Here is a 24,513-nt window from a genome sequence, read left to right as displayed (position 1 = left end):
AATTACCTCTGCAACTTCAGCACAAAGTTCCACAGGCAGCACACAGAAGCAGAAGAGTCAGGACAGAGGCAGAACTTTGGGATTATTCTGAGATGGGGATGTATAAAACCCCCCAGTTTATCCCAGGCTTTAGTGCTCTGAGGTTCTGACTGGAAAAGGAGCTGGGCTGGGTTGGTGAGCTCCAGCCCTGTCCCTGCTGCTGGTGCCAGACAGGAGCTGAGCCTCCTTTTGCACCTGCTGGCAGCTGTGAATTGTGTCTGAGCCCAGCAATGGCACCAGAGCGCAGCTGGAATGAGCAAGGACCCAGTGCTGCATGTGAACAGAGGTGGGAGCAGGGATAACAGCACCTGGAGCACCAAAACCTCATTAGCAGGGCCTGGGGAGACATCTCCTGGACAGCAACTGCTGCCTTCCCAAACATTTGGCAGGCTCACTTCCAAGTTATTCCTATTGAAATGGGCATTGCTAGTGTTTGATTTGCAAAAGTACACAATTTAGAGGTTTGTGAGTGTCTAAAACCCCACAGGTGTAACAACAGTGGCCAAGAGTCAAACCCAAGTATTCTGCTGGTTTTTCTGGTCAGAACTCCCCCCTGGGATGGAGTGAAGCAGTGAGGAAGAGGCTGGGCTGCCTCAGTGTCTGCTCCTGGAAAAGCCTGGCAGCTGCTCCCCCAGGAGTGCAGGAGCCCTTTACTGGCACCCCTGGGCTGTGGAGCTGTGCCCCTCTACTGGCACCCCTGAACTGTGGAACTCTCTCCCTTTACTGGCACCCCTGAACTGTGGAACTCTCTCCCTTTACTGGCACCCCTGAACTGTGGAGCTCTCCCCCTTTACTGGCACCCCTGAACTGTGGAGCTCTCCCCCTTTACTGGCACCCCTGGGCTATGGAGCTGTGCCCCTCTATTGGCACCCCTGAACTGTGGAGCTCTCCCCCTTTATTCTCACTCCTGGGCTGTGGAACTCTCCCCCTTTATTCTCACTCCTGGGCTGGTGAGCTCTGGCCACTGAAGCCCTGCCCCAGCTCAGACCTGGTGGGAACAGCTTTGACAAGGTCTGGGCTTGGAGCTTCTCATCTCTAACAGAAATCCTCTGAGCCAGGTTCAGTTTGGAGGAGAGCTGAGGCATCTCAGATGAGGTAAATGGAAATATTTAGAAATAAAAATTACAGCTGCAACTTACTGCAGGTCCAATAATGCCCAGATGGACACTGGGATCCTCTCTGTGCCAGTCTGAAACAGAAGAGGAACAACTGTTTTATTAATAAAAATTATTACTTTTTTAATCTGTATAAATAGCTCCACGATTAAAGAAGAATTAGACAAATATTGCATTGCTACTTAAAAGACTGAATGTGCACCAGATTCCCTGCTCAGCCCTCACATTACTCCTCAGAATTCAAATATTAGCATATCTGAAAGTTAGTATTTAGCCTTTCTGCTTCGTGCAATCTCTTCTGACTCAGGGGTTATTTAACTAAGCTCAGATATTAATTTTGAATCACTCAAGAGAACAATGCTCTGTGTAATGCAGCGATTCTGGCCACGAAGCCAAAATTACTTGACTATTTTCCAGTGTCAAGGAACGTGTGGAAGTAACTGCAGCCATTACAATCATTACTCAGGAATATGCACAAGAGACATCTGCTGCTTTTTACACCCAGAATCTTCCAGGGCAGCTCACTCCCCACTGCACTTGTTCCTCAGCATCACAAGGCTTCAAGGGTTATTAAAGTCACTTGAATAGTGCAGGCTGAATTTGCAGCTCAGAATGCCTGAACCTCTTGCAGACACAAACAGAGCCTGACAAAATATTCCCTTTTGTGCCTACGAGGAAACTTCAGCCTAGTCTGAGCACTGAGCCAGAACAATGGGTGGTAAAATTTGTTTGCAGCTTCAATGGCATTAATTAGCACACATGCAAATCAATGTAACAGCCACAGGACAGCAAGATAAAAAAGTTATTTTGAAGTAGACGATCTTTTCTTTTGTCTTCCATCAATATTGCATGTAACAGCAAAACAGTTTTCTCAGCAAGCAAAACCATCAAATATTGCTTTGATTTGAATGCTCTGTTATTCCCAGCAGGATGGAAAAGACACGGCACAGAAATAATGTGTTGAACAGATCAATGGTTACATAAGAATTTCTTTTTTCAAATGTAAATATATGATGATATTTCCTGCAATGAACAAAACAGCCCATGCCAAACTTATCAACATTAAAAGAATGCATTGAGTGCCAAACAAGAATGTTCAAACAGCCAGAACTTACCTGAGAAAGCTTCCACCAAATACAGAGGGTCCTTGACTCTGCGGAGCCCACAGACCAAGAGGAACAGATGGACAGGGCCCGAGTCTGCAGGAATGGCTGGGACAAACCATGGCAAAAATCAGCCAGAGAGGCAGAGCTGAACACTGCACACTGTCCCACCAACGAGCACACACAGTGGCAAAGCAGCAAGGAGTGGATCGTGAGCAATTGTCATTATTCCCCGTTCTCATCAGCCCTAGACTGAGGATGTGCATCCCTTTAGAGAGCACAGGGCTTTATCTGCAGAGGCAGCAATGTGCAGGACTTGGAGAAAGCTCTGCTGCTGGGCTTGGGCCCCAGAGCCAGCTGTGGGCCCTGAGCTGAACAGCTCCAGGTGGTTCTCAGTAGTTTTACCCCTTAGGCTGAAGAAGTTTTTCCTGATCCCAAATCTAATCCTCCCCAGCACAGCCTGAGCCCATCTCCTCCTGAGCCCCATCTCCATCTGCTCCTGAGCTCCATCATCTCCCCCTGAGCCCCACCTCCTGCTCCTGAGCCCCATCATCTCCCCCTGAGCCCCATCTCCATCTCATCTGAGCCCCATCATCTCATCTGAGCCCCATCATCTCCCCCTGAGCCCCATCTCCATCTCATCTGAGCCCCATCATCTCACCTGAGCCCCATCATCTCCCCCTGAGCCCCATCTCCTCCTGCCCTGCTGTTTTACTGCAGAGAACAGGACTCTGACACACTGACACTCCACACTTGGGCCATTATCAAAACCTGCACAGCAAACAGGAGCACAGGCAGCAAACACAGAAGCCTGAATAATTTCTGCAGCTTCAGCAGGGACCTCGTTTTTCTAAGAAAGGCAGGAATAAGTACAAGTGTTATCTAAAGAGATTTTGGAAGTGTAGATTCATTTAACTCCATCCCTCCATGTACTATCAGGGAAAAAAATGCAGCAGTCATAGGTGCACAATAAAAATAAATGTATTACTGCAAATCTTTAATCTTACTGAGAGCTGCAGGCCTGGAAGTGAATGAGTAATACCAAGCATTAGCTTGCTGAGAGGTAAAGAAGAAGATTTAAAAATTAATTTTCCAAGCCCTGATTTCAAGTTCACTGTTGTGCTCTACAGACCTTCAGAGAACAACACCAAGCCCACGTTATTTAGGATTATTGGTCCATTTCTGGTTTTGTTCAGAAACAAAACCTAAGCCATGATGAGATGGTGAGGGGAAATAACCTGATTTTCTTTCCTGGTCACTCTGAACCACAGCAGGTCTTTTGAAAAGATTTCATTTCTCCACCTCCTGAGCACCTGACAGCATTGACTGCTGTCCTCAAAAAGGAAACCCATAGGATTATGGCTGAGGTTTCAGTCTTTGAGACACTGATTTTATTTTCTTGAGCATGAAGAGTTAAATTTGTCCAACTGCAGCACAGATCTTTGATACTCTAAATCTCCCAATTCATGGCTTTCCTTAAGTTCTTCTCCCTGCAGACTGAAGAAAGCCCCTCCATGAGCTCTGGCAGCCCTTGGCACTGGAGTTTGGGCTCCTCTCCCTCCTGACCCAGGGCTCAGAGCAGCATTTCCAGCCTGTCCAGAGGGGCTGCAGCTCCTCCTGCCTCAGCTGGCCCTGGGTGCAGCCTGGGCACTGCTGGCACAGGGGCTGCACCCTCAGGAGCTGGGCCAGCCCTCCTTTCAGCAACCCCAAACAGATGATTCAGAGCCCAGGCGTTTATTCCTGTGCCAGGTCACTTCACAGAGCAGTCTGGTCGCTCCAAGGTGAGGGGCAGTGCAGGCAGTAACTTCATCCCAGGTGCTCACACTGCCCTTCACAGCCAGCACTGAACACTGCTGGGGCTGCTGATATCCTGGTGAAGACAGAGAAGTTAAATGAACCTGGAAACTTCCAGGACAGGCTACTAATGCAGAAAAATTAGACTGCAAAATTCTCAATCAATTCTTCTCTCCCCTGTTTCTCATTATTTCTAACAGATCAGACAACAGAAAAGCTCTGCACTTTCAGATCACTCTGGGAACTCAGTTTATTGCTGCTCTCATACAGTTTTTACTACACTCAGCTCTATAAGTGCACAAACTTTTACTGTTCAGTTTTTCTTATGTGGCTTTCTCTTTCCAGTACAGCTTCAGGAAAATCTAATGCCTCTGTAAAACCCTGCCTGTGTCACGACAGGTTATGTAAACTTCTCAAGCTCAGAGAACAGCCCTGCCACCAAGCAGAAATTACAGGAGAGTTGGAAAAATCAAACTACAAAAGCATATAAATAAAACATCCCGCCTGTTTTATTTGCTGCTGCAATGAGCATGTGATGACCCTACGCTTCCACAGCACCACGGAGCAGCTTTGAGCCCTGGCTCTTGGCCAGACACAGATTTCTCAGTCTGTCAGTGCAGGCTTTGTTGCTTATCTGCATCTCCTCGTCACATGATGTTTACTGGGGTCTGCACCTCAGCCCCATGCCCTGCAATCAAAAGCAGCTTTTCATCCTGCCCTGGTGACTTCAGGCCTGTCTGATCAGAAGCTGCTCTGCCCCAGCCTAGAGCTGTTGGAGAAGATCAGTCTCAGGTCTCTCCTTTCCTTAAACTGCCTCGTCATTTTCTGTCAGTCTGTCTCCAGCACCAGGCTGAACTTCCCCTGACTCTCTCCAGTCTATAGATAGGGCTTCTAAAATTGCTAAAACCAAAGGGACTGTGCTGTGCATAGATCCCTGCAATGCAAGGTCAGAGAAAACAGTCTGATCACCTGCTCTGCTCTCCAGGCTGACACAGGCAGCACAAGCTCCTGGAACGGGCTGAGCTCCCAAAGAGCTGAGGGTGCTGTGCTCTGGGGGCTGCAGTCTGCCCCGGGCTGCTGCTGCTCACAGTCTCTCATCCACACAAACAAACTGTGAAGCTGACTGCTAGCCACGATGCAAATGAACTCTAAAAACCCCTTTTTTTGTAGATTTAGCCAGTGAGTGCTGACTAGCCAGCTCCTGAGACACTGCAGCTAGGAGTCAGCAGTGAACCCACACCATCACCTCTGCAGCTCCCAGGGCTGAGACTGGCAAAAAATACCAGTTCCATGATAATTGTGCTGAGATTGTACTGCACCCATAATACTAATAATAACAACAGCAAAAACCCTTCACAGCACTGCTCCCATTTGTGTCAGGCAATTGCTATTTCCACTGGCACCCAGACTATCACATGGAGTGCACACAAAGCTGGGATTCCTCAGTTTGGTTTAGCACCACTCAAATCTGGGGCTGGACTTCTCCCACCACAAAGTGCATTTGGTGCATTCTGCCCCTCACTCAAAGCCACCACTAAATTCCTTTTGAAGCCATTGCATTGATGTAAAGAGGCTGGTAGGTACTGGTGTCATATTTAAAGTGAGCAAATGTTTCCTCTGCCTGACAAAAACATCAGTCCAAAGAATATCCACAGAAGTCTGGAAGCATTCTGAAGAGCCTGTTCCATCAGAGAGAGCAGCCTGGCCCCCTGAACAGCCAGGCTGGTTGACAGAGATGCCCCAGCTGAATTCAGACCTGCACTGCAGGGTGAGCTGTGCTCTGCATTCTGCCCTGGGAATCCTGGGGGTGACAAATGTCAAGGGTTCTGCTAAAGACACGGGCAAGGGTTACCTGGAGAAATGCTTCTCCCCAAAAAATCATCAAGTGCCTTCAGACTGGAATAGAACTTCATGAAAAAAATCTTAAAAAAAAAAAAAAAAATATCACAAATGCCATGAGCTGAAGGAGACTGGACAGCTTCCTCTGCATTAAAGCTCAGGGTCTTCTCAAGTGCACACTGTGCAAGCCCACACTGCCAGAATCACATCCTCCTGAGCAAAACTGCCTCCTGGTGTTGAGGGTTTGCCTCTGATTGCTCCAAGTTCAGTAGAATTTTAAACACTTTGGAACTGCAAATGCCCAGAAAAAAGCAATTCACTGAGAACTCCTAATGAGTCCCTGGAAAGCACAAAGGTACAGCCAAAAAGCCTGAGCCCATGTGCAGTATTAAAAGAAGTGGAAATTGTGGGCTGCCACCAGAGATGGACATGGGCACCAGGCAGAGAAGATAAATGAGATGAAACAGTCGTAAAAACAATACTGAATAATCTGATGCCAGTTTTCAAGTTATTATTTAATAAGGCACAGATGTTAGAGTCACATTTTAGTTTGCTTTCCATATACATTATGAATTATTTTGCACTTTTGCATTAGCACACATTAGGCAAAAAACCATCTCTAATACATTAGAAATTCACTTTAGGGGGAGCTCCCCCCTCCTCAATCTGTTGACTGCTCATTTAATCACAAAACGGTTGGACAAGAGATCAGATCAACACTGAGGCTGTGCTAGCAAGTGACAAATCATTTCACTTCAGACAATTATCAATCTTGGTGGCACCGTGCTCGTGGGCTGTGATTTACTGAGAACAGAATCACCTCCCAGTGCTCAGCTCCAAACTGCCCCTGGCTCCCATCTCCTGATGGGGCAAAGCCACTGGGGGGATCACTTGCAGCAGAGGAACAGCTGCACCACCAGAGATGGGGCTGATGGATGTAAAACCGAGTTTTACCAGGCTGAAATGCCTGCAAATCACCCTTTGGGGAAGGATGGGTGATTAAAGATTGCCACGACCAGGAGACTCAGAATTGGGTCACTGCCTCACCTGGCCCTGCTCAGGTGAGAGCAGAGCAGAGCAGAGCCTGCTCCAGCCCAAACAACCAAACACCAGCATTTATTTATTTATTTCTCCTCCAGCCCAAACCACCAAGCACCAGCACTTCTTTCTCCTCCAGCCCAAACAACCAAACACCAGCATTTATTTATTTATTTCTCCTCTGCACTGCTGCAGGCAGCCCAGGCTGTGACAGAATAAAGCCCAGGAGCTGCTGCTGTGCTCCCCAGGAACCCCCAGGGCCACTGGCCCACCCTGGGAGCCCTGCAGGGGCAGCCCAGCCCTGCCCAGAGCACAAATCCAGAGGCACTCTGGCTCCTGGGTGGCCCAGACTCCTCTGATGGATATTCTGCCATTTCCCCTATAATTACAGCACTTTGTTACATGATTAGTTAAATTCTGATTCAAGTTTCTTTCATCCTTGACAACTATTAGGAATAAACACAGCAAACAAAGGGAAAAAATGAATTTTACCTGCATTTTGTAGAAATCTGTACCAGTCAAATGTTTCACTGGGTGTAGTCTTAATTCCTGTGTAAAAAAAGAGACTCTCATGTTAAATGTCCCCTGGATGGCTGAGCTGTGGCTCCTGGAGGCTTCTGGAAGTCCAAACCAGCAATATTTCTGCCAGGCACCCTGGACTGCCCTCACCCAGCCCTTCCCAGGCTGGAATTCAGTGGGAAATGCTGAACAACCCCCAGTGCTTGGGCTTCCCCAGCAACACAGCCCTGCTAAGTCTGGCCCCCTAAAGCTCCAGCAGGTACCATCCCCTGAGGGAGCATCATCCCAGAACAGGGCCGGGCAGCTGGGACACAGAGCCCTCAACACAAAAGGAAGTAAATTCAATTTATACACAATTTAAAGATTAATCTGTCCTGAATATTAATGTATTTGTTTTTCCTTATGTTAAAGATTAATTATTTTCATGAATAAACTATTTTATTAATTTATTTAATCACTTATTTAACTATTACCTCTCAAGAGACTTAAACTAAACATGGGCTAAACAGACTTCACAATGAGTTATTTCAACAGCCCAGCCTGGAAAAGGATGTTACTTTCTTTGAAAGTGAAATACACAAAATGGAATCAGTTCTGGAACCCACAGGGAGATATTTTTAATTAAATAAATTGGAAAATGAAGCCATCACACCTAAAATACCGAGTTGTGTTCCCTGGACTATCAGTGATGCACTAGGCTCTCACTGGGCTGGGAACTCACCCTGGAGCATTTTAAGGAATTTGGGGCTCCAGGAAAGAATCACCCCCCCCCTCAAACCTTCTGCAGCCTTTGGGGAAATCTCAGAGCTGCCTCAGTGTCAGCTGCCCTGACAGATTCCTGCTGAAGGCAGCTGGGAAAACGCCCTAAAAGCACCCAGGGAGGGGGAAACTGAGGCAGGGAGACTGAAATTCTGCCTGAATTCATGGAGGCAAAAAGCTCAGCCCAGGGAGCAGCCCAGCTCAGCCCAGCCCAGCTCAGCCCAGCCCAGCTCAGCCCAGCCCAGCCCAGCAGGCACCAGCCCCAGGAACCACAGACATGGAATCCTCCATCAGGATCTCAAAGCTCTCACCTTGACTTTGGACATAAATTTTCTTCCTAGCATCTGGCTTTAAAGAGAAGGAGAAGAAAAAAACTTTCAGAGTTTAACATAAAAAGATCTGTTCAATCCTCAAAAAAGCCCCCAAACCCACAATAAAGAGCAACAAAACACGTGGCAGTGGGATTTTCTTTTGACTGTTGAAAATCAAAGCTATTAGATACATTTAGTAACTCCAAAAGCCAACAAGGTAATTTATATTTACCATGTCCATTTAGGGTATCAATGAATCAATTTTGCAATAAACACAATTACCAAGTTAGTACAAATATATTTTTTAGTTTGTCTCTGTATCCTTTCTCTGGATCATTATCCCATTTTCCTGGAATAAAACAAATTTCAGCTGCCTAACTGAAAATCAGCTCTAGCTCCCAAAAAGCTGTTGGTCTTGGAAGACTGGTTTTGAAAATCCAGTTTATGTTTATCCATAATACAATTTATAAACATATCAGTTTCAGAAACTGCTGTCAAATATAAACACTTGCCTGGACTGGAAAACTGGTGCCTGGCAGTTATTGCAGAACATTCACAAATAAAAATTTTGAAATAAATTACCTTAAAATAGCTGTAGTAAAAGAGGTAATTACTACCCTTCCAAAATCACTCCTGAAGCACTGTTATTTAATTTAGGTGATTAAAGAAGCAATTTCCTATTTCAATATCTTTCTATAACTCCAACTGTGGATTTGTGGAATATTTTTTTTTTTTAATGAAGAGAAAATCAATTCAGAAACAAACTTCAATTCTTGAATCAGTCAGCTCAGGAAACAGGAAGCCACAGAAGTGATTTTTTTTTTAATTGCAGAGATTTTGGTTTTCCCTGTTGTTCCTTTGTGGCTGCCCCTCAGTCCAGGCACTGCAGTTACTAAAAATGAACTGGGAAAAGAAAAGAGGTCACTAAAAAAGTAATCTCCAGGCAGCTCACAGATGGGGAGGAGGTGGTTTCTGAGAATCAGGGTGAGCAATGTCACCAAAATTACACAAAAAAGCAGCAAATCCACACGGGGATGAAGTGAGGGAGAGAGAAACAGCTCTGTGCCACAGTGGGGATATTCCATGGACTTCTTCTTCCTTGAACTCTTGTGTTCAAAGGATTCAAAAATAACAAAAATAGTTTAGCACATCATCACATCATTTTATTACTTAACAGTAGGCCTTCTCTGACTAACATTTTGAATTACCCAGCATGACAACAGTGATAAAATGATAAAATGATAAAAACCCCCTGCAAGCAATGGGACAGCACTGCGAGCTGGAGGCCAACCCAGAAGTGAACTGTGCAGAAAAAGGGAGCAAAACAGGGAGAAAAGGAGAGAGGAGGTGGGAAAAGCAGGGGGCAGCAGCCCCAGCCCTAATGCTGTCTGGAAGAATTTTGTCAACATAAAGTTTAGTAAGTGATGCCAAAAGAAACAATTTGGGATCAGGAGAGACTCTGTAATAACAAATGATTTGTTTTAAATGTTGCAGAGAAACACTTCCCGAACTGCTCCACACTCTCTTCTAATCCTAAAGAGCTTTAATGCCAGATCTCTGCCTGTACATCAGGAAATGCCTTCTCTGAAAGGACAGGCAGGGCTGGAACAATGCAGATTATTGCAATTCTCTGGCACTATTTAGGGCACATGTTAGGAGCATGCAGATCTGCTAATGCTGTAAGCATTGCCATCACACAGACATACCCACTCTGCTGCTGCCAGCTCCTTCATTCCCACCGTGAAAGCCACTGCAAACCTGGGCAAATGGACAGAAATAGTTGGGATCATCTGCTTAAAGTGTTTAAACATAAAAAGCACTTCAGAAAAAAACCTTGATAAGAACTAAGATCAGAGGCTTACCAAGCTGATCCCAGCTGAAAGACAAAAGCAAAGCAGGCTTTCCACTTGTGCCACAGAGCACCGTGGCTCACCCAGCAGCAGCTCCTCCAGCAGAGCTCCTGGGAAGGTGAAGTGAGGGTTCCCCCAAGAGAACCCCAGATGACAGGGCCAGCTGCCAGTTCCCCCAGATAATGCACACAGCTGCAGCAGGAGCTGGCTCTGCTGCTGCTGCTCCTGCCCCATGCACAGCCAGGGCAGGGCTGAGCTGTCCCTGTGCCCCCCTGTGCTCTGTCTGTCCATCCCCAGAGTGCAATTCAGAGGCTGAGCTGTCCCTGTGCCCCCCTGTGCTCTGTCTGTCCATCCCCAGAGTGCAGTTCAGGGGCTGAGCTGTCCCTGTGCCCCCCTGTGCTCTGTCTGTCCATCCCCAGAGTGCAATTCAAGTGGGGATTTCAGACCTTTCCCCAGGGCTCTCACCCTGCTCTGTAGCCATGATATTTTATGAAAAATCCTTGCCTTGGGATTTTTCCTCCTGAGAAGCTGAGAGGCCTCAGGAGCAAAATGCAAACAATGATTGTCTGCTGCTGTGGATGCAGCAGGTGGGTCTGGGATGGGGCTCATGGGGTTGTTTCTGATTAATGGCCAAGCACAGCCCAGCTGTCCAGACTGTCTTGGTCAGTCTGAGCCTTTGTTATTCATTCCTTTTCTATTCTTAGCTGCCTTCTGATGAAATCCTTCCTTCTATTCTTTTAGAATAGTTTTAATATAATATATATCATAAAATAATAAACCAAGAGGGAACAACTCTCATTGCTGCTGTCCCACCACAGCCAGCAAAAGGCTGACCCCAAACACACCTGGGACCCTCCTGGAGCTCAGATTATGACACCTGACAGGAGCTTGGTGTCACAGCCAGGAGCTGGGGGAGGCGTTCTCAGCCAGGGCTGGGGATGAACCCCTGACAGGGGAGACCTCAGAGCAGGCAGGGTTTGAATGAGGTGTAAGTGGGACTGGAGCACAAACACTTGATTTGGGTGCTCCTAAATGAACTGCAGTGTCCACTGGAGCCACAAACGGGGACATTCCTGGAGAGCCTCAGTGCTGTGGAAAACAATGGATGGCTCCTTCACACGAGACACTTGTGCCTGGCAAAACACCTCTTTTAATTCCTTGTGGAGATAGTGAATGTAAGAGAGGCCATCACACGTTGCACTGATGGCTCAGGGCTTCTTTTCATGTAATTCCTGAAATGTTTCTGCCTGGCACCCTAAAGGTTTGACAAAAGCACCACGGCCACAACCAGAGCTTCTCCACTGGAGATGTTGTGTCATAATTTGAATATGCCATAATCACCACAAGCATTCATTAGAATTCCCATAAATGCTGAATTAGAACTCTACTTTTGCTTGTTGAAAGCAACCTTATTCCCCTCCATTTGTTCTGCAGGATCTGCTTTATGGCCCTCCAGTGAATCTCACACACAGCCTGACAGCTCTGAGGTTATTAAAATGCTTGCTTTGTCAAGTTGCACATGCTCCCTCCCCAGATTGTGCAATTATCCTTTCAATACATCACATTAACAAGCATAAAAAGATGTCACTTCTAAGTCTGCAAAATACTGTTCAATGGGAAAAAAAACCCACCCCAGAGGGGTACAAGCACCATTTAGAGGGATTTGATTAAAAATGGAACCCTCATAAGGCTAGACAGTGTTCAATAGTTTGTTTTATGGAAAGTGGTGGGATATTGTACTGGACAAGTAATCTACAATTCATGATGCTTTCTGCTTAGAACCCTGCAATCAATAAAGAAAAAAAATCAATGTTTCATTTAATAACAATGCAATGAATAACAGCAGTGATGCTGCTGGAGAAGAGGGACATTCAGAATAACTTCCAGAAAACTGAGATGCTTTTCCTGTAGCAGAGAAAATACTGTAAACTGCATAGGGATGTCATAACACAGTTTGAAATATCATAGATAATTCAAGCTATTAAGGCATACTTCAGGTTCCCAACTCAATGCCATTAAAAAACATTCAGTACAGCAGATTTTGTATTAGCTGTGTTTGTGACAGATGATATTTTAAACAGAGATGGATCAGATGGACACACTCTGAGATTGTTTTTATGTATTTCTCATTTGGCACAGTGCTGAAATTCATCTGACACATTAGATATCTTTTTCTTTTCCTTCAGACCTGTTTAAAAAACAACTTCTGATTATTTGATAACAAAAGTAAACAAGTACATAAATTTTTTCCTGAGTGGAACCTTAAGTTGCTTTCAGCTCCAAGCCCCACTGAGACACAAGAACATGCCCTAATGATTTTTCAATGAGTGTGATTAAGTGCTGCCTTTAAAATCTGTTTGCTTGCCACATTTTATAGGGGATTACAGACAGAGCAGCACGTCTCTGCCAGTGTTAAGTGAGCCAATAACAGCTGGGAAATAGAGAGGTAGCAGCAAGGACAAACCAGGAGCAGATCCTGCCTGACCCCAAATCCATCCTGCTCTGGGTTTGCAACACAAAAAGGTTTCCTCCCCCACCATGGCCATGAGCAAACACTGCTGAAGTCAACAAACCTTTGGAGCAGTCAGGAGAAAACGTCTTTTCTGGGGATGTTGAAACTATGAAAAATGCTCAGAAGTCTTTTCAGTTTTTAGTAATTTCCTCTGGTTTGTGATCAGTTCTTGATCTACACTTGATGACTACACTGGCATGGCACTAGAGCTTTCCAGACTTTAAAACACCTGAAAATACTCCCTTGTCATTTCCCCTGAAAGCTGAGAGAATCTGCTCAAAGACTTTTTCAGTCCCTGCCTCTTTGCTCGTGGGCCCAGGGAAAGGATCAAATTGGCAGGAGAAAAAAGAAAAGAAAAATAATTCTGCTTGTACCACGGGGACCCACTTTTCAGCCAGGCGTTCTGGCAACAAGCTGTGTGTGAGGAGCAGGGAAATACAAAACAAACAGGCTGCATTTTCTGATCACACTGCTCCCCTTCCACCACTGAATCACAAATAACAGGAAAGGTCACAGGGATTCCAACAGTCCAGCCTTTGTCTGCTGGCCCCACATCTCCAGTGGTTCCAAGTGTCTGGGAAGCTCCCTAAGATCTGCCACACAAAAATGCAATTTCCTGTCAGAGACTTCCCCCCTGCTCTTACCTGGCTCTCTCCAGCACTGCTCCCATGACCTGGCGTTTCTCTTTGCATTTGATGTCTTCATTGATATCTGTCCCCCCAAAGATGATCCCAAAAGGAATTCTGCTCCCTGCAAAGCAACGAGAAGTGGGCCAACATGCCCATGTAAGGACCAGCAGTGAAAAAGTACATTGATAACTCTGAATCACCTATCTGAGCAAAAATCTTTGAAAAGGAAACTTGAATTTTTATTTTTTTAGCACTGTAACCCCCCACACAATAACTGCACTTTCACAGGACATCAAACCAAATGGGAAACAAAGTTTGTTGATAAAGATAGAAAATGTACCATATATTTCAATTTGTATTTGAAAGTTAAGTGAGCTGTGAGATCAGGATTTATTAGCATTGCTAATTTCCTCATTACTAAATGAGAGAGCAAGCAAAAAGAATGAAAGACTAATTACCATTCTGGCTACTTGGAGATTTTCCTTGGCATTTGTTGATATTATACTCTAATGTTTGCAGGTGGAGGAATTAATGTGCACTATCAAAGCACCACTGCCTCTAATCTTCCAGAGACAGACTGTCTGCAGTACCATATAAAATATGCACTGCCTCTGTAATAAATTAAAAAAGTGAATAATTATGATGCCACCTATTAGGTGTGTTGATGCTGTAAACAGAATTTCCAGGATGAGGCCAAGCAGATCAATAGTATGGCAGCAATGCAATCACTCAATTTCTAAATGTCCCAGGAGCCAGGAATGTTCTCTGGATCCCTTTTTTCTCCCAGAAGTCTGCAATAACCTTTCCACTTTGTGATCTCAGCAACCTTACTATTGCTGCCCTGCCTTTCAGAGACTTCTGGTTTATTTTTGTTGCAGTCACTGCAGATCCTTTTTAGAGCAGTGCAACTGATTTATTTGGACTCCTGAGCTTTTGTAAGGTATGAGGCTTTTCAGGTCACTTGGGACTTTGAAAAGATAACAGCAACAGCACTTGGGCATTGCCATGCAAGCTAAACTCCAGTAAAATTTTACTCCAATAAACATTTAAAATTCAACTTCATCTTTTTTCCCCCAGCAAAAATCCCAAAAAAACCCCAAAAATGATGGTGCTCAGACTTTCCATACACCTCCTCCAAAACAGTTCAAGATCTTGTCAAGAAACCAATCATCTCTATGTTCCAACAAGCCTTAATTGATATGTGAGCACAGCTCATTTCACAGAATTATTTTGTATTTGCATTTCAGGTCCCTGCTGAAATCAGAGCCCCTCTGGAACAGAATAAACCCAGGCACAGCAGACACAGCAATTCAGGCTGGCTGCAAACGCCCAGAACAGAGTGGGGGCCCTGCTGGAGTCTCCAGACCAAGGCAAGAACTGCCCCTGAGAGCAGGGGAAGGGTGCAGCTCTGTGCCTTTGTTCCATGAACAGATCCCTGTAACTCAAGGGGCTCTCAGCTGAGGATGCACACTGGCAATTGCAGCAGGTGAAATTACTGTCTGTAATTCTCAGAGCCAGTGCTCCTAGTGTATCATTAGTGCCAGGCTAACATTTTGTTCTGCGTGGCAAGAGAGAATGGAATATTTTATTATTTGTCTGATAACACCCTGTCTCCTACAGCTTAGCTGACAGGAATGTTATTTCACGTCGAAAAACCCTGACTCATTTTTGAGCAGAAAAATCAAATTAGCCTCCCTGCTTTCCTCCATTTGAGCCCAGCTCTGGTTAGCCAAGCCATTGTCCTCTGAAAGAACACGTTTGCTGAAAGGATCCTGATGTTAATGCAATGCTCTCATCCTGATGGAGTTAAAGTACTTAATTACCAAAAGCACCATGTGGTTTAAAAGTACATTTATTTAGTTCTCTCTCGGTATCAGATTTCCCATCGAGAGGGATTTGTAGCATTTCTGAACGTTTGCTGAAATGGATAAACAGAGTGAGGATGTTCTTTTTGTGTGGGTTTCTACATTTACAGCCATTTGTAGCAGTCAGGATTCATTCTCTTCCCTCGCAGGACTTTTTTGGGAGGTATTTTTATTGCAAAGCAGAGAGAGGATTACCTTGCAGCAGTCTGCCTCCTTTGTAGAGGTGAATGGCCAGGGCTGCATCAAACTTGTCTGAGGAAGTCAGGTTTGCTATTTCAGTTGGACTTTCATACATGAAAGCATCCTTAAGAACACAGATGTGACCTGCAGCATGTAGATGATTCCTTCATCATTGGAACAAACAGAAAGAGAACAAAGAGGCACCATTAATGTTACAGGCACACCAGAGCATGAAGCAAACTTGATCAAAGCATTTTTCCTTCAACTTTGCTCTGACTTTCAACTTTATGCCATTTTTGTTCAAGCAACCAGGAGCTGTTCACAAGGCTGGTTTTTTTCCTGGAAGATATTTGTTATCTTCACCACTCTAAAGCCACAGGCAAGGTAACACTGCCTGGGCCAAGCCTGAACACAACTTCCAAAAATCAGAAAAAATGAAGTATGCTCAGGACCCTTCAACTTATTGTTCTGAAACCCTCCTTTTGAAGGAAGGGTTTTGTGCCAGATTTTTTGTGTCAGACCTTGCTCTTAGATTCTCAGCCCCTTCTTCTGGAGAAAGGACACCAAGTGAAGAAAGCACAAACATGTCCAGCTAGTCAATGCTACTGAAAATACAGAACATCAAAAATGAATGCATCAAGAGAGCCAGAGAGCTGAATTGTGTTCCCCTTCTGTTTGATGGTGGCTTTAATTGCTTCTTGTCTCAGCTCACCCATTTATAAACCAGGCAAAGGATAATTAAAGTATAAGGAATAAAACTACACAAAAGTAATGACACAAATACCTTCAGAACCTGCTTTAAAAATCCCAGTTCCAACTGGAAAAAACAAGCAGCAAACCCCTGCCAGGGAGCTTAGCCATGCCCCTCCACATGCAGTGCTTCTATGAAAACATTGGTGCAAGGGCTGCCAGAGCCAGGAGCTGATTGATTACAGACAGCTCCCCTCCTGCCCAAAGCACAATCAGGTATCAATGCTGCAGGAGCATCAGCCAGAACACAGAGCAGCAGCTCTGTGCCAGCTGACCCGGGCTGTTTGCACTGGCAGGGTCACACAAACACCACCAGGACGTTCTGTGCTTACCCTGGGCTGTGGCAGCTGATTGATTTCTCATCATGTATTAATTGTTCTGGCATTAAAACCTGCCAGCTCATTGACTGCCCGGATCGTGCTGCCTTTCCTCTCCTGATTGCTGCAGAGCCTCCCAAGAAATGGGATTTTCTGTCCTGCAGAAGTTAGTCATTCCTGCAGAAACTGGTGCTAAAGGTGCTGTAAAATGTCTGGAGGCCTTGGAAGGAATGTGCTAGCACCGTGTCAGACAGAGCTCCACCGGCACAACACATGCTGCTGGATTTCTTCCTGAGCCTCCGAGGAAACTCCTTCCAAACAAGACCCATAAATTATGATAACTGCTAATAAATAATCAAACACAGCCCCATTTTAAGCTCCTTATTTACACTGCTGAGCAATTCTTCACACCAGTTGCCCCATGAACTGGTTCCAAGCACCTGCCCTGAAAGAGGCTCTCCATTTCTATCCCAATAATGATGCCCAAATCTCCCAGCTGTGGAGGGAAAATCTCTCAGGCAAACCCTTGGGATGCTGCTGCATGCATTCCATCATTTCACAGGTGCTCATTAAATGGTCTAAAAGGGTTTTTTCCCACCAGTATTCCAATTACCATAAATCACTATCATCTACGAGCAATATGTTTGCATATTACAATTAATTTGAAAATAACTCTCTCAGGACATCAGGAATCAAGAAACTCAGCCAGGAATTCCAATCAGAAGTGGGGTTTTTTAAAACACACTAGGGATGACTACTACTCCTCCACACTTTGCACAGCTCCACATCTCCCAGGGGAAGGACAGCTGTTTCTGCAGTAAATAGAGAGGGACTCCCTCAAGTGTTCCAAGGCTCAGAGATTGTGCATTACCTCTACAACTTCCATTTCTTTTTTTTTTCCACACATTTTTATTCTACTCAGGAGCACGTAAAAAATTTGCATACATCTTTAGAAGGAAAAATAAGCAAATATTCCCAAAGTAATTCAAATTCCCAGATTTAAACAGGCCCTAAACATTCTATTGAGTTTGGTATCATTAATCACAAGCTTCAAATGATGCATCTATAGAAATACATGTGTGTAGAAGCTGAGTTATTGGGTAGTATTTGAGTGCTGAAATTTACAGAGTTATTTTCATATTTTCTAAATGGCTTTTCATCTTCATAACCAAAAAAAGCAGGGTGGTTTTCACACATATGCTGTTACCAAGGAACACGATTAGGGAGTGCTGCAGTTATTGCAGGCATTTTTTGGGAAGACTGATCTGTGTGTGAAGCCACAGATGTCCCTGAATGAAGCCCAGGCAGAGGAGACACGTTATCCATATCTCTTCTCCTCCTGGCAAATGTCTACTCACATTATTTTGCCATTTCATAAACAAATAATTTGTGACTGAGAAATAAAAATTACCCCAGCTCCTGTTGTCTGGGGATCAAAGACAACACTGGCAATGCCAAATGTCAAGGGTACATTTCTCTCTATCACAGGAGATAAATCCCCAAGTATCTAAACAAACCCTGAATATTGCTTGGATCTAGAAATTGCCTTGCCACATTCTTCCCTTCTGCTGAAACTCTCATGCCATGACTTGGGGAAATAATATTTCTAAAGTGGAGTCGAGCTGTCAGGTCCAAGATTTTGGGTGTTTTTCTAAGCAGAAAGCATCAGGGAGAACTTCAGCCATTCAGTAAATGTGAAAGAGCATTTTTAGAAGTACATTATACTGGCCACTGCTTACTCTGATATTTATGCACACCTGAGTATTGGACAAAGTATTTCTCAGTCCCTGCCATTTCAGCATTCAGGAAATGATTTTTCTCTTTGTTTGGTACATTTTTAATATCCTCTGGAAATCACAAAGCTTGTAAGTGAAACTTTCAAGTGTGTTCTGGATCTACACTGTGTGCAGAGATCCTGCTAAAAGCCACAAGCCCTTTCTGACACATTTTCACTTTGAGATTTCTACACAAAAAACATTTTTCTCTAACACATCTGTGAAACACCAAGCGATGTTTTACAATGTTTAATTTTTCATTCCCTACATAATTGATCACTACTTCTCACTTCTCCTGGCTAGCAGTCTCCCCTCCTTCAGCATGAATCTGCAGTTCACAGGTTTTCATATAAGGAAACAGTTTCAGAGTTCCAAACACAGCCTGCCTGATGAGAAGGCACAGGAGTTAAAAGTGTGCTTATTTCTAGGGTATTATGGTTGTGAAACATGCTCTGTTTTCTGTGATGTCTTCCTTTCAGAAACATTTACCTTCTAAATTTCAACTGATATTTAACAGAATTACTTGCAGACAAAGAATGTTTGATTTCCAAAAAGTTCCTGGTAGGTGGATACACTGACACTTCTTGAATGGCACAAAATAGGCTTCATCCAAAAATATTAATTATCTCCTTCCCTCAGCTGTCTGTTCTGCACAGCAGCTGTGCACCAACTACTGTTAAATGTATATGGCACAATTCAGAGCTTGTTAAGGGAGCAGAGTCATTCCACTGCCTCTCAGAAACTTGGCCAGACCTGAATGCTCACAATTCCCACTGAAACTCATCAAATTACACGAGTTGAAACCCTGCCTGATCTCCTGTTGTCGTTGTAAATGATCTTATTTTTTCAGAATTGTCTAAACAACGTGTCCTTCACTTCATTTCCCTCTCAAACTTCTCCTTCAAGCAACGTAGACAAATTGCATTGGCATGAGTGAACAATGAATAAAGTTCACTGTGAATCACAGAAATTAAAAATGTGAGTTTGTCTGGATTCCTGAATACTCCAATAAATGTCTAAGCTCCAAACCAATTGTCCAGAGGAATGATAAGCACCGTTGGAGTTGTGGTTTTAATTCTCTTGCAGCTGATTACCTGGAGATTTACAGAATGGCTGTCTTAACTGGCCAGTTAATGAGAGCCAAAACAATTTCTACCTCTCCAGAAAACATTTACATATTGGCAAAACAGTTAATCTAAATCTTTCTAATTAACCTATTAATTCCAGATTCTATTCCTCCTTACTACTGAGTAATAAAAGATGAACAAAACATTTCAAGGGGCAGGGAAGAGTAATTTCTTTTCTTCCTTGACACCCTCTTTGATCTCATTTCTAAGGCTGAACAATGGCAGCCTAAGCAAAGACTTTTGCTTAGTGCTGTATTTATTCATTGCTCATATTTTTTAAGGTGATTAAGGATTATGCACACCTATAGGAAGAAAGCCCACAGCACATTCATTATACCACTTGTTTTAGCAAGTTGATTTTTAGCCAAATTAGATTCTGGTACCTTTGTCACCACTTATTTTAAACTCAGGAAATGAATATCTTATTTATGAAAAGATGAAGCAGTTATGGGAAGAGCTGTAATATCATAAACAGAGTATACACTGTGATATTAAGCCATAAAATGAATCTATGCTGGCAAGTGTTCAACCCGGAGACAACGTCATTGCTTCATTTATATTTAACCAAAAGTTCAAAATTTAAAAAAAATGAACAAAACTTCCTAAGCACGCACACAGACACAGCTGATATTCCAAATATTAATTGGAATATGTATTTTATACATGATACAAAGTGTACCACGTGCACATAAGCTCAGGTATGGCAGATTACTGTTAGAAGTGACACAGCCAAGCCTTTGGCCACACATATAGGTTTTGTGGGGTCTTTTTTAATGGCATAAAGTCTTAAAAATACCAGTATTGGACAGAAATATCTGCACAGGATGGTTTTAGTTAGTGACCTGACTAGCCTTTTAGTCTGGAAAAATGGACTTAATTGCTAGCTAGTCCTCTTTACTTTTTTCCTGATCAGAATTTTCTTTCCCTGAAGGCTCATTTATATCATTTCAATAAATAATATTTGCAGCAGGTGCTAAGACAGGAACTGAACATGACACAAGGTACTCTCAAACACTACTTCTGCTGGGATCCGTTGCCTAGCTTTATTGTGAACGTGAATTAAGTTTATCTTTCATTATTTTCTTTCAGTCTAAATGTATGTCTGACTTCCCTCAAAGTGGAATTGAAGAAGAAGGTAAGTAAATATTTAATTTGTAAAGGTAAATAACCTTATAGAGGAAAAATGAGCAGTGATGTGCTCAACAATAACTAGTCTTGTATTACCCAGTGAGAGCGAAGGGAATAATATGAAAGGAAATGCAGAATGCCACAGGAACTCTGCTGGAATGTACACACATAAAGAATTTATCTGTTTTGTCTCCAAATTTTAGTAACAAGTATTGTTTTAAAATAGCAAAACCTTCAGCTTTCTCTGGAGTTTGTATCCTCAGTGCCTGGGTGACAGGGCCAGCAGATATGTCCTACCAGTACCTCACACAACAGAGCAGCCCTGCAGAAGTCGAAGGCTGCACTTGGCATGACACAAGCAGCGTGAAAACTTTATGTCTGAGGATGCTGCTATGCATCACCTCACATGTGACACAATGCACAGACCAAGGTCAGGGAAAACTTGTAATAGCAGAATATCCCAAGAGATTCATCCGAAAATAAACAACTAAACTGTGGACGACTTTTAGGTAACACAAAACCAAATCATTATTTCGGGCCCCAGGAAGATGAAACCATTGGGATTTTTTTTTTAATAGTGACTTTTTTTTTTAATAGCGACTTATTTTTTTTTTTATAGCTGACATGCACAGAGAAGCCCCAGCAGCAATGGCTGAGGCTCTCAGCCACATCCCTTTCCCACGTCACAGAAAAAGCTAAACGGGGACACGAGGGATATCTCTGCGGTTCTGTCGGCCCGTGCGATTTCCCAGCACTGCAGCGCCGTGTCCGTCACCCATCCATCCCCACCAGAGCCGCAGGGCGCAGCAGGGACGGGCACCGGAGCGGCTCCGGCACAGCGGCGCTGCCCTGCCGCCCGTCACACCGCCCGTGCCCGCCGGGGCTGTGCGGGACGGGGCCACGCTGCGGGGACACAGCGGCCCGGGCTCCGCCGGCCGTGCCGCCTCTGGGCACGCACCGGGCGGCCGGTCCGGGCAGCGCCGCAGCGGGGGCGGCCCCGCGGTGTCCTCGGCCCGGCCACCGCCCCCCGCACACCCCCGGGGCCACCGGAGCCGCCGCACACCCCGCACCCCCGGGGCCGCCACCCCCCGCACACCCCCGGGGCCGGCAGAGCCACCGCACACCCCGGACCCCCGGCCCCGTGGCTCTGCCGCCGCCCCCCGCATCCCCGGGGCCGTGGCTCTGCCGCCGCCGTGCGCCGGCGCGGGCCGCGCATGGCGGGCGCGGAGCGCAGCGCATCCTTCCCATCGCGGCACTTACCGGATCCTGGCGGCCGTGGTGGCGTTGCCGGTCTGTGCCCGCAGGCCCGCCAGCAGCAGCAGCCTCATCGCGGCCGCTCCGCTCCGCCCGCCGCCGCCTCACCTGCCCGCGGTGCCGGAAACGGCGCTGCGGAGCGGGGCCGGAGCGGCCGCGGCCCCGAGCCCTGCGCGACCCACCCCTGCGGGGATGGGCCAGCCTCGGCAGGTGCGCCCGGGCAGAGGGAGCAGGTTTGGGTGCCTGCCCACGCCTCTGGACAGCGCTGTGTGCCCTCGCTAGTCCGGCACAGAGCCGACACGCTCGGATCGTGCCCGCGGAACGTTCATTCAGAGGCCTCCTGAGAAGAGCATCCCAGCCTCTACCTCCTGATGCCACCCAGGAGGTGCCTCATGCTCGGTGCAGCAACAGCGTTAGGAAAAAAACTAAACGTGGGTAAGATGCCAAGCACCAGAACAGCCAGAGGAATGTGCTAGTCCGAAGAGTAAGGCAATGGGATGGTCAAAGACCACTCCCAGCATCAGGAAGGCCATAAAATGAAGCAGAACCAGAGGTGTGTGATACCAGGGAAAAGGCAAGAAACCACAGCAACAGGCAAAACCCAAAGATACAACAAAACAGGGAAGAAAGAAGAAGAAACCTGAAGTCCAGATGAAGACTATCCCAAACCAGCAAGCCAGTCTTCAGGATAAAAGAGTCCGCCCCGATTACAGCCAGAAACACAGAACAGCTGAGTGGGGCAGCAGGCAGGAAGGTGAGGCCAGCTCAGGGAGTCCGTTGGGAGATTAATAGCAAACAGGTGGCTGAAGGTAGATACCCACCTGAACCTGTTTCAACATCTTGTGAAAGTATTGAGACCAGGTGCAGGACATTGGTGGTGATGACAAGGGGGCGGATTGGACAGAAAACTCTTTTGCTTATAACCTGGTCTGACTGCCTGATATAATTCACCACAGGGTCACACAGATACCAGCTTCCCCAAAGGCTGGAGAAGAAAGGGAAAAGTGGTCTTCAAAAACCTGCAGTGCCTCATTATTCATATTTCACTGTCAGGTAGACAGAGAAAAAACATGCCACATGCAGAGAAATATTGAATTAATCATTTTTGAAACAGTACTTCTTCCAATAATTTGTGTGGATTTCTGAGGCTAACAGGTGTTCTGAAATTGAGGGTTTAAAAGCAATACAAACACACACTGGAGTGGGTTCTGCCAACTGTAAACATTTTGGTAGGCAGGCTCATGTTTTGCTAACGAAACTTAATGCTGCAGAGCTGTGTTAACTGCATCTCACTGAGTTATCCCTTGGATTCAGCACAACATTCTTTAGACCACTTCAAACTCCACTGGAACTAAAAATTTTGGCTGCAACCTAGAAGAGCAACAAATCCTGCAGAAATGCTAAAAACTAGGGTAACTGCTAATCTAAGGGTAGGCAGACCCAAACCATTGGGTCTAGAATGGTTTTGTCACCATTCTAGAAAGTGTTACTGGCATGAAGCCCCACTCCTGCTGAGATGTGGAGGGCCTTTGTCAGTGTGGCCAGGATTCCAGCCTGGAAGTGGCCCACGGGAAGCACATTTGGGCTCCTCAGCTGTCACAGAGCTGAAGGTGTCACACAGGCTGAGTGAAGCTCCCACAGGTGCCTTTCAGCCCCATCCAGGTGTGTCACACCTGGCAGCTCTGGCAGTGTGTAACCAACAATGGAGATTCTGCAGGTGTACCCTGGAGCAGGGTACCTGCTGGGGCTCAGAAGGCCACGTTCTGCGTTAGCAAAAGCTGTCCAACACATTTAGTGTGCAACACAAAGAAGAAAAAACACAAACATTAAAGTAAGACAAAGCCTGCTCCGTGAGAAATGAGGAGACTCAACCAGTCACCTGAGAAATAAAGGAAACATTCAAAGAGATCTTCACATGTTATCATTATTTATGGCTTTATGCTGTATAGGCTTTGACTGAAAACAATAATGTGGAAATGTGCATTGCATCTTGAAAACATGAACATGCATGAATGTATTCCTGTACAGACACACCTGCACTCACTGTGTGCACAGAAAGGGTCGTGGATGTATCAGAATAAACTTTTAAACACACTGCAGCTAAGTATTGTTTGGAGGGAAATTAAAACCTCCTTCCTGCTCTATACCTGAAGAGTTAAGTAACATTTTAATGTACATTTCAACTGCTGCTCAGCATTGTTAGGTGTTTGTACCAGTTGTGGGACAGGTCAATATAGAAATCTCACCTCACGCACCAAGGTAAATTATGAAGGGCCTAAAACATGAAAATAAGACACAATAATACAAAGTGTGCTTTATTACTTTGAGTTTCCAGAAAATACTACTGAACTTCTCAGAAAGCGCAATCACAATTAATATGACAATACTGTATTAAGCCAGGAAAAGATGAAATGTAATTTTTTTACAGAATCAGTCATGTTACAGTAGTTCACAAAGAAATGCCTGTACAGCTGGTTGCTTTTTCCTCATTGTCCTTTGTCATGAAATTTTGCAAGTACTTAAGAAAGCAAATATACGTAATCAGTCATTTTTATGGCATATGTTATTTACAAAGGCCCATTATTGAATGACTGTATTTACTTTTACAA

The 24,513-nt window shown here is 45.1% G+C and overlaps 1 protein-coding gene across 1 annotated transcript in view; it reads right to left on the bottom strand.

The window, feature by feature from the left end:
- GLT1D1 (glycosyltransferase 1 domain containing 1) overlaps positions 1-22,007 on the bottom strand; it is a 33,723-nt gene extending 11,716 nt beyond the window's left edge. Inside the window, exons 1-8 of the mRNA XM_084217545.1 lie at positions 21,911-22,007; positions 15,569-15,717; positions 13,524-13,629; positions 10,224-10,275; positions 8,518-8,554; positions 7,421-7,477; positions 2,270-2,365; positions 1,179-1,228 (exon numbers count right to left, since the gene is read on the bottom strand). Coding sequence (XP_084073671.1) covers positions 1,179-1,228; positions 2,270-2,365; positions 7,421-7,477; positions 8,518-8,554; positions 10,224-10,275; positions 13,524-13,629; positions 15,569-15,717; positions 21,911-21,978 — 615 coding nt within the window. The 5' untranslated portion in view covers positions 21,979-22,007. The remainder of the gene's footprint in view (positions 1-1,178; positions 1,229-2,269; positions 2,366-7,420; positions 7,478-8,517; positions 8,555-10,223; positions 10,276-13,523; positions 13,630-15,568; positions 15,718-21,910) is intronic.
- Positions 22,008-24,513: the final 2,506 nt, after the last annotated feature.

The sequence above is a fragment of the Fringilla coelebs genome (genome assembly GCF_963513975.1).
Source record: "Fringilla coelebs genome assembly, chromosome: 17".
Classification (NCBI taxonomy): domain Eukaryota; kingdom Metazoa; phylum Chordata; class Aves; order Passeriformes; family Fringillidae; genus Fringilla; species Fringilla coelebs.
This window is presented reverse-complemented; position numbering and strand designations above follow the sequence as displayed.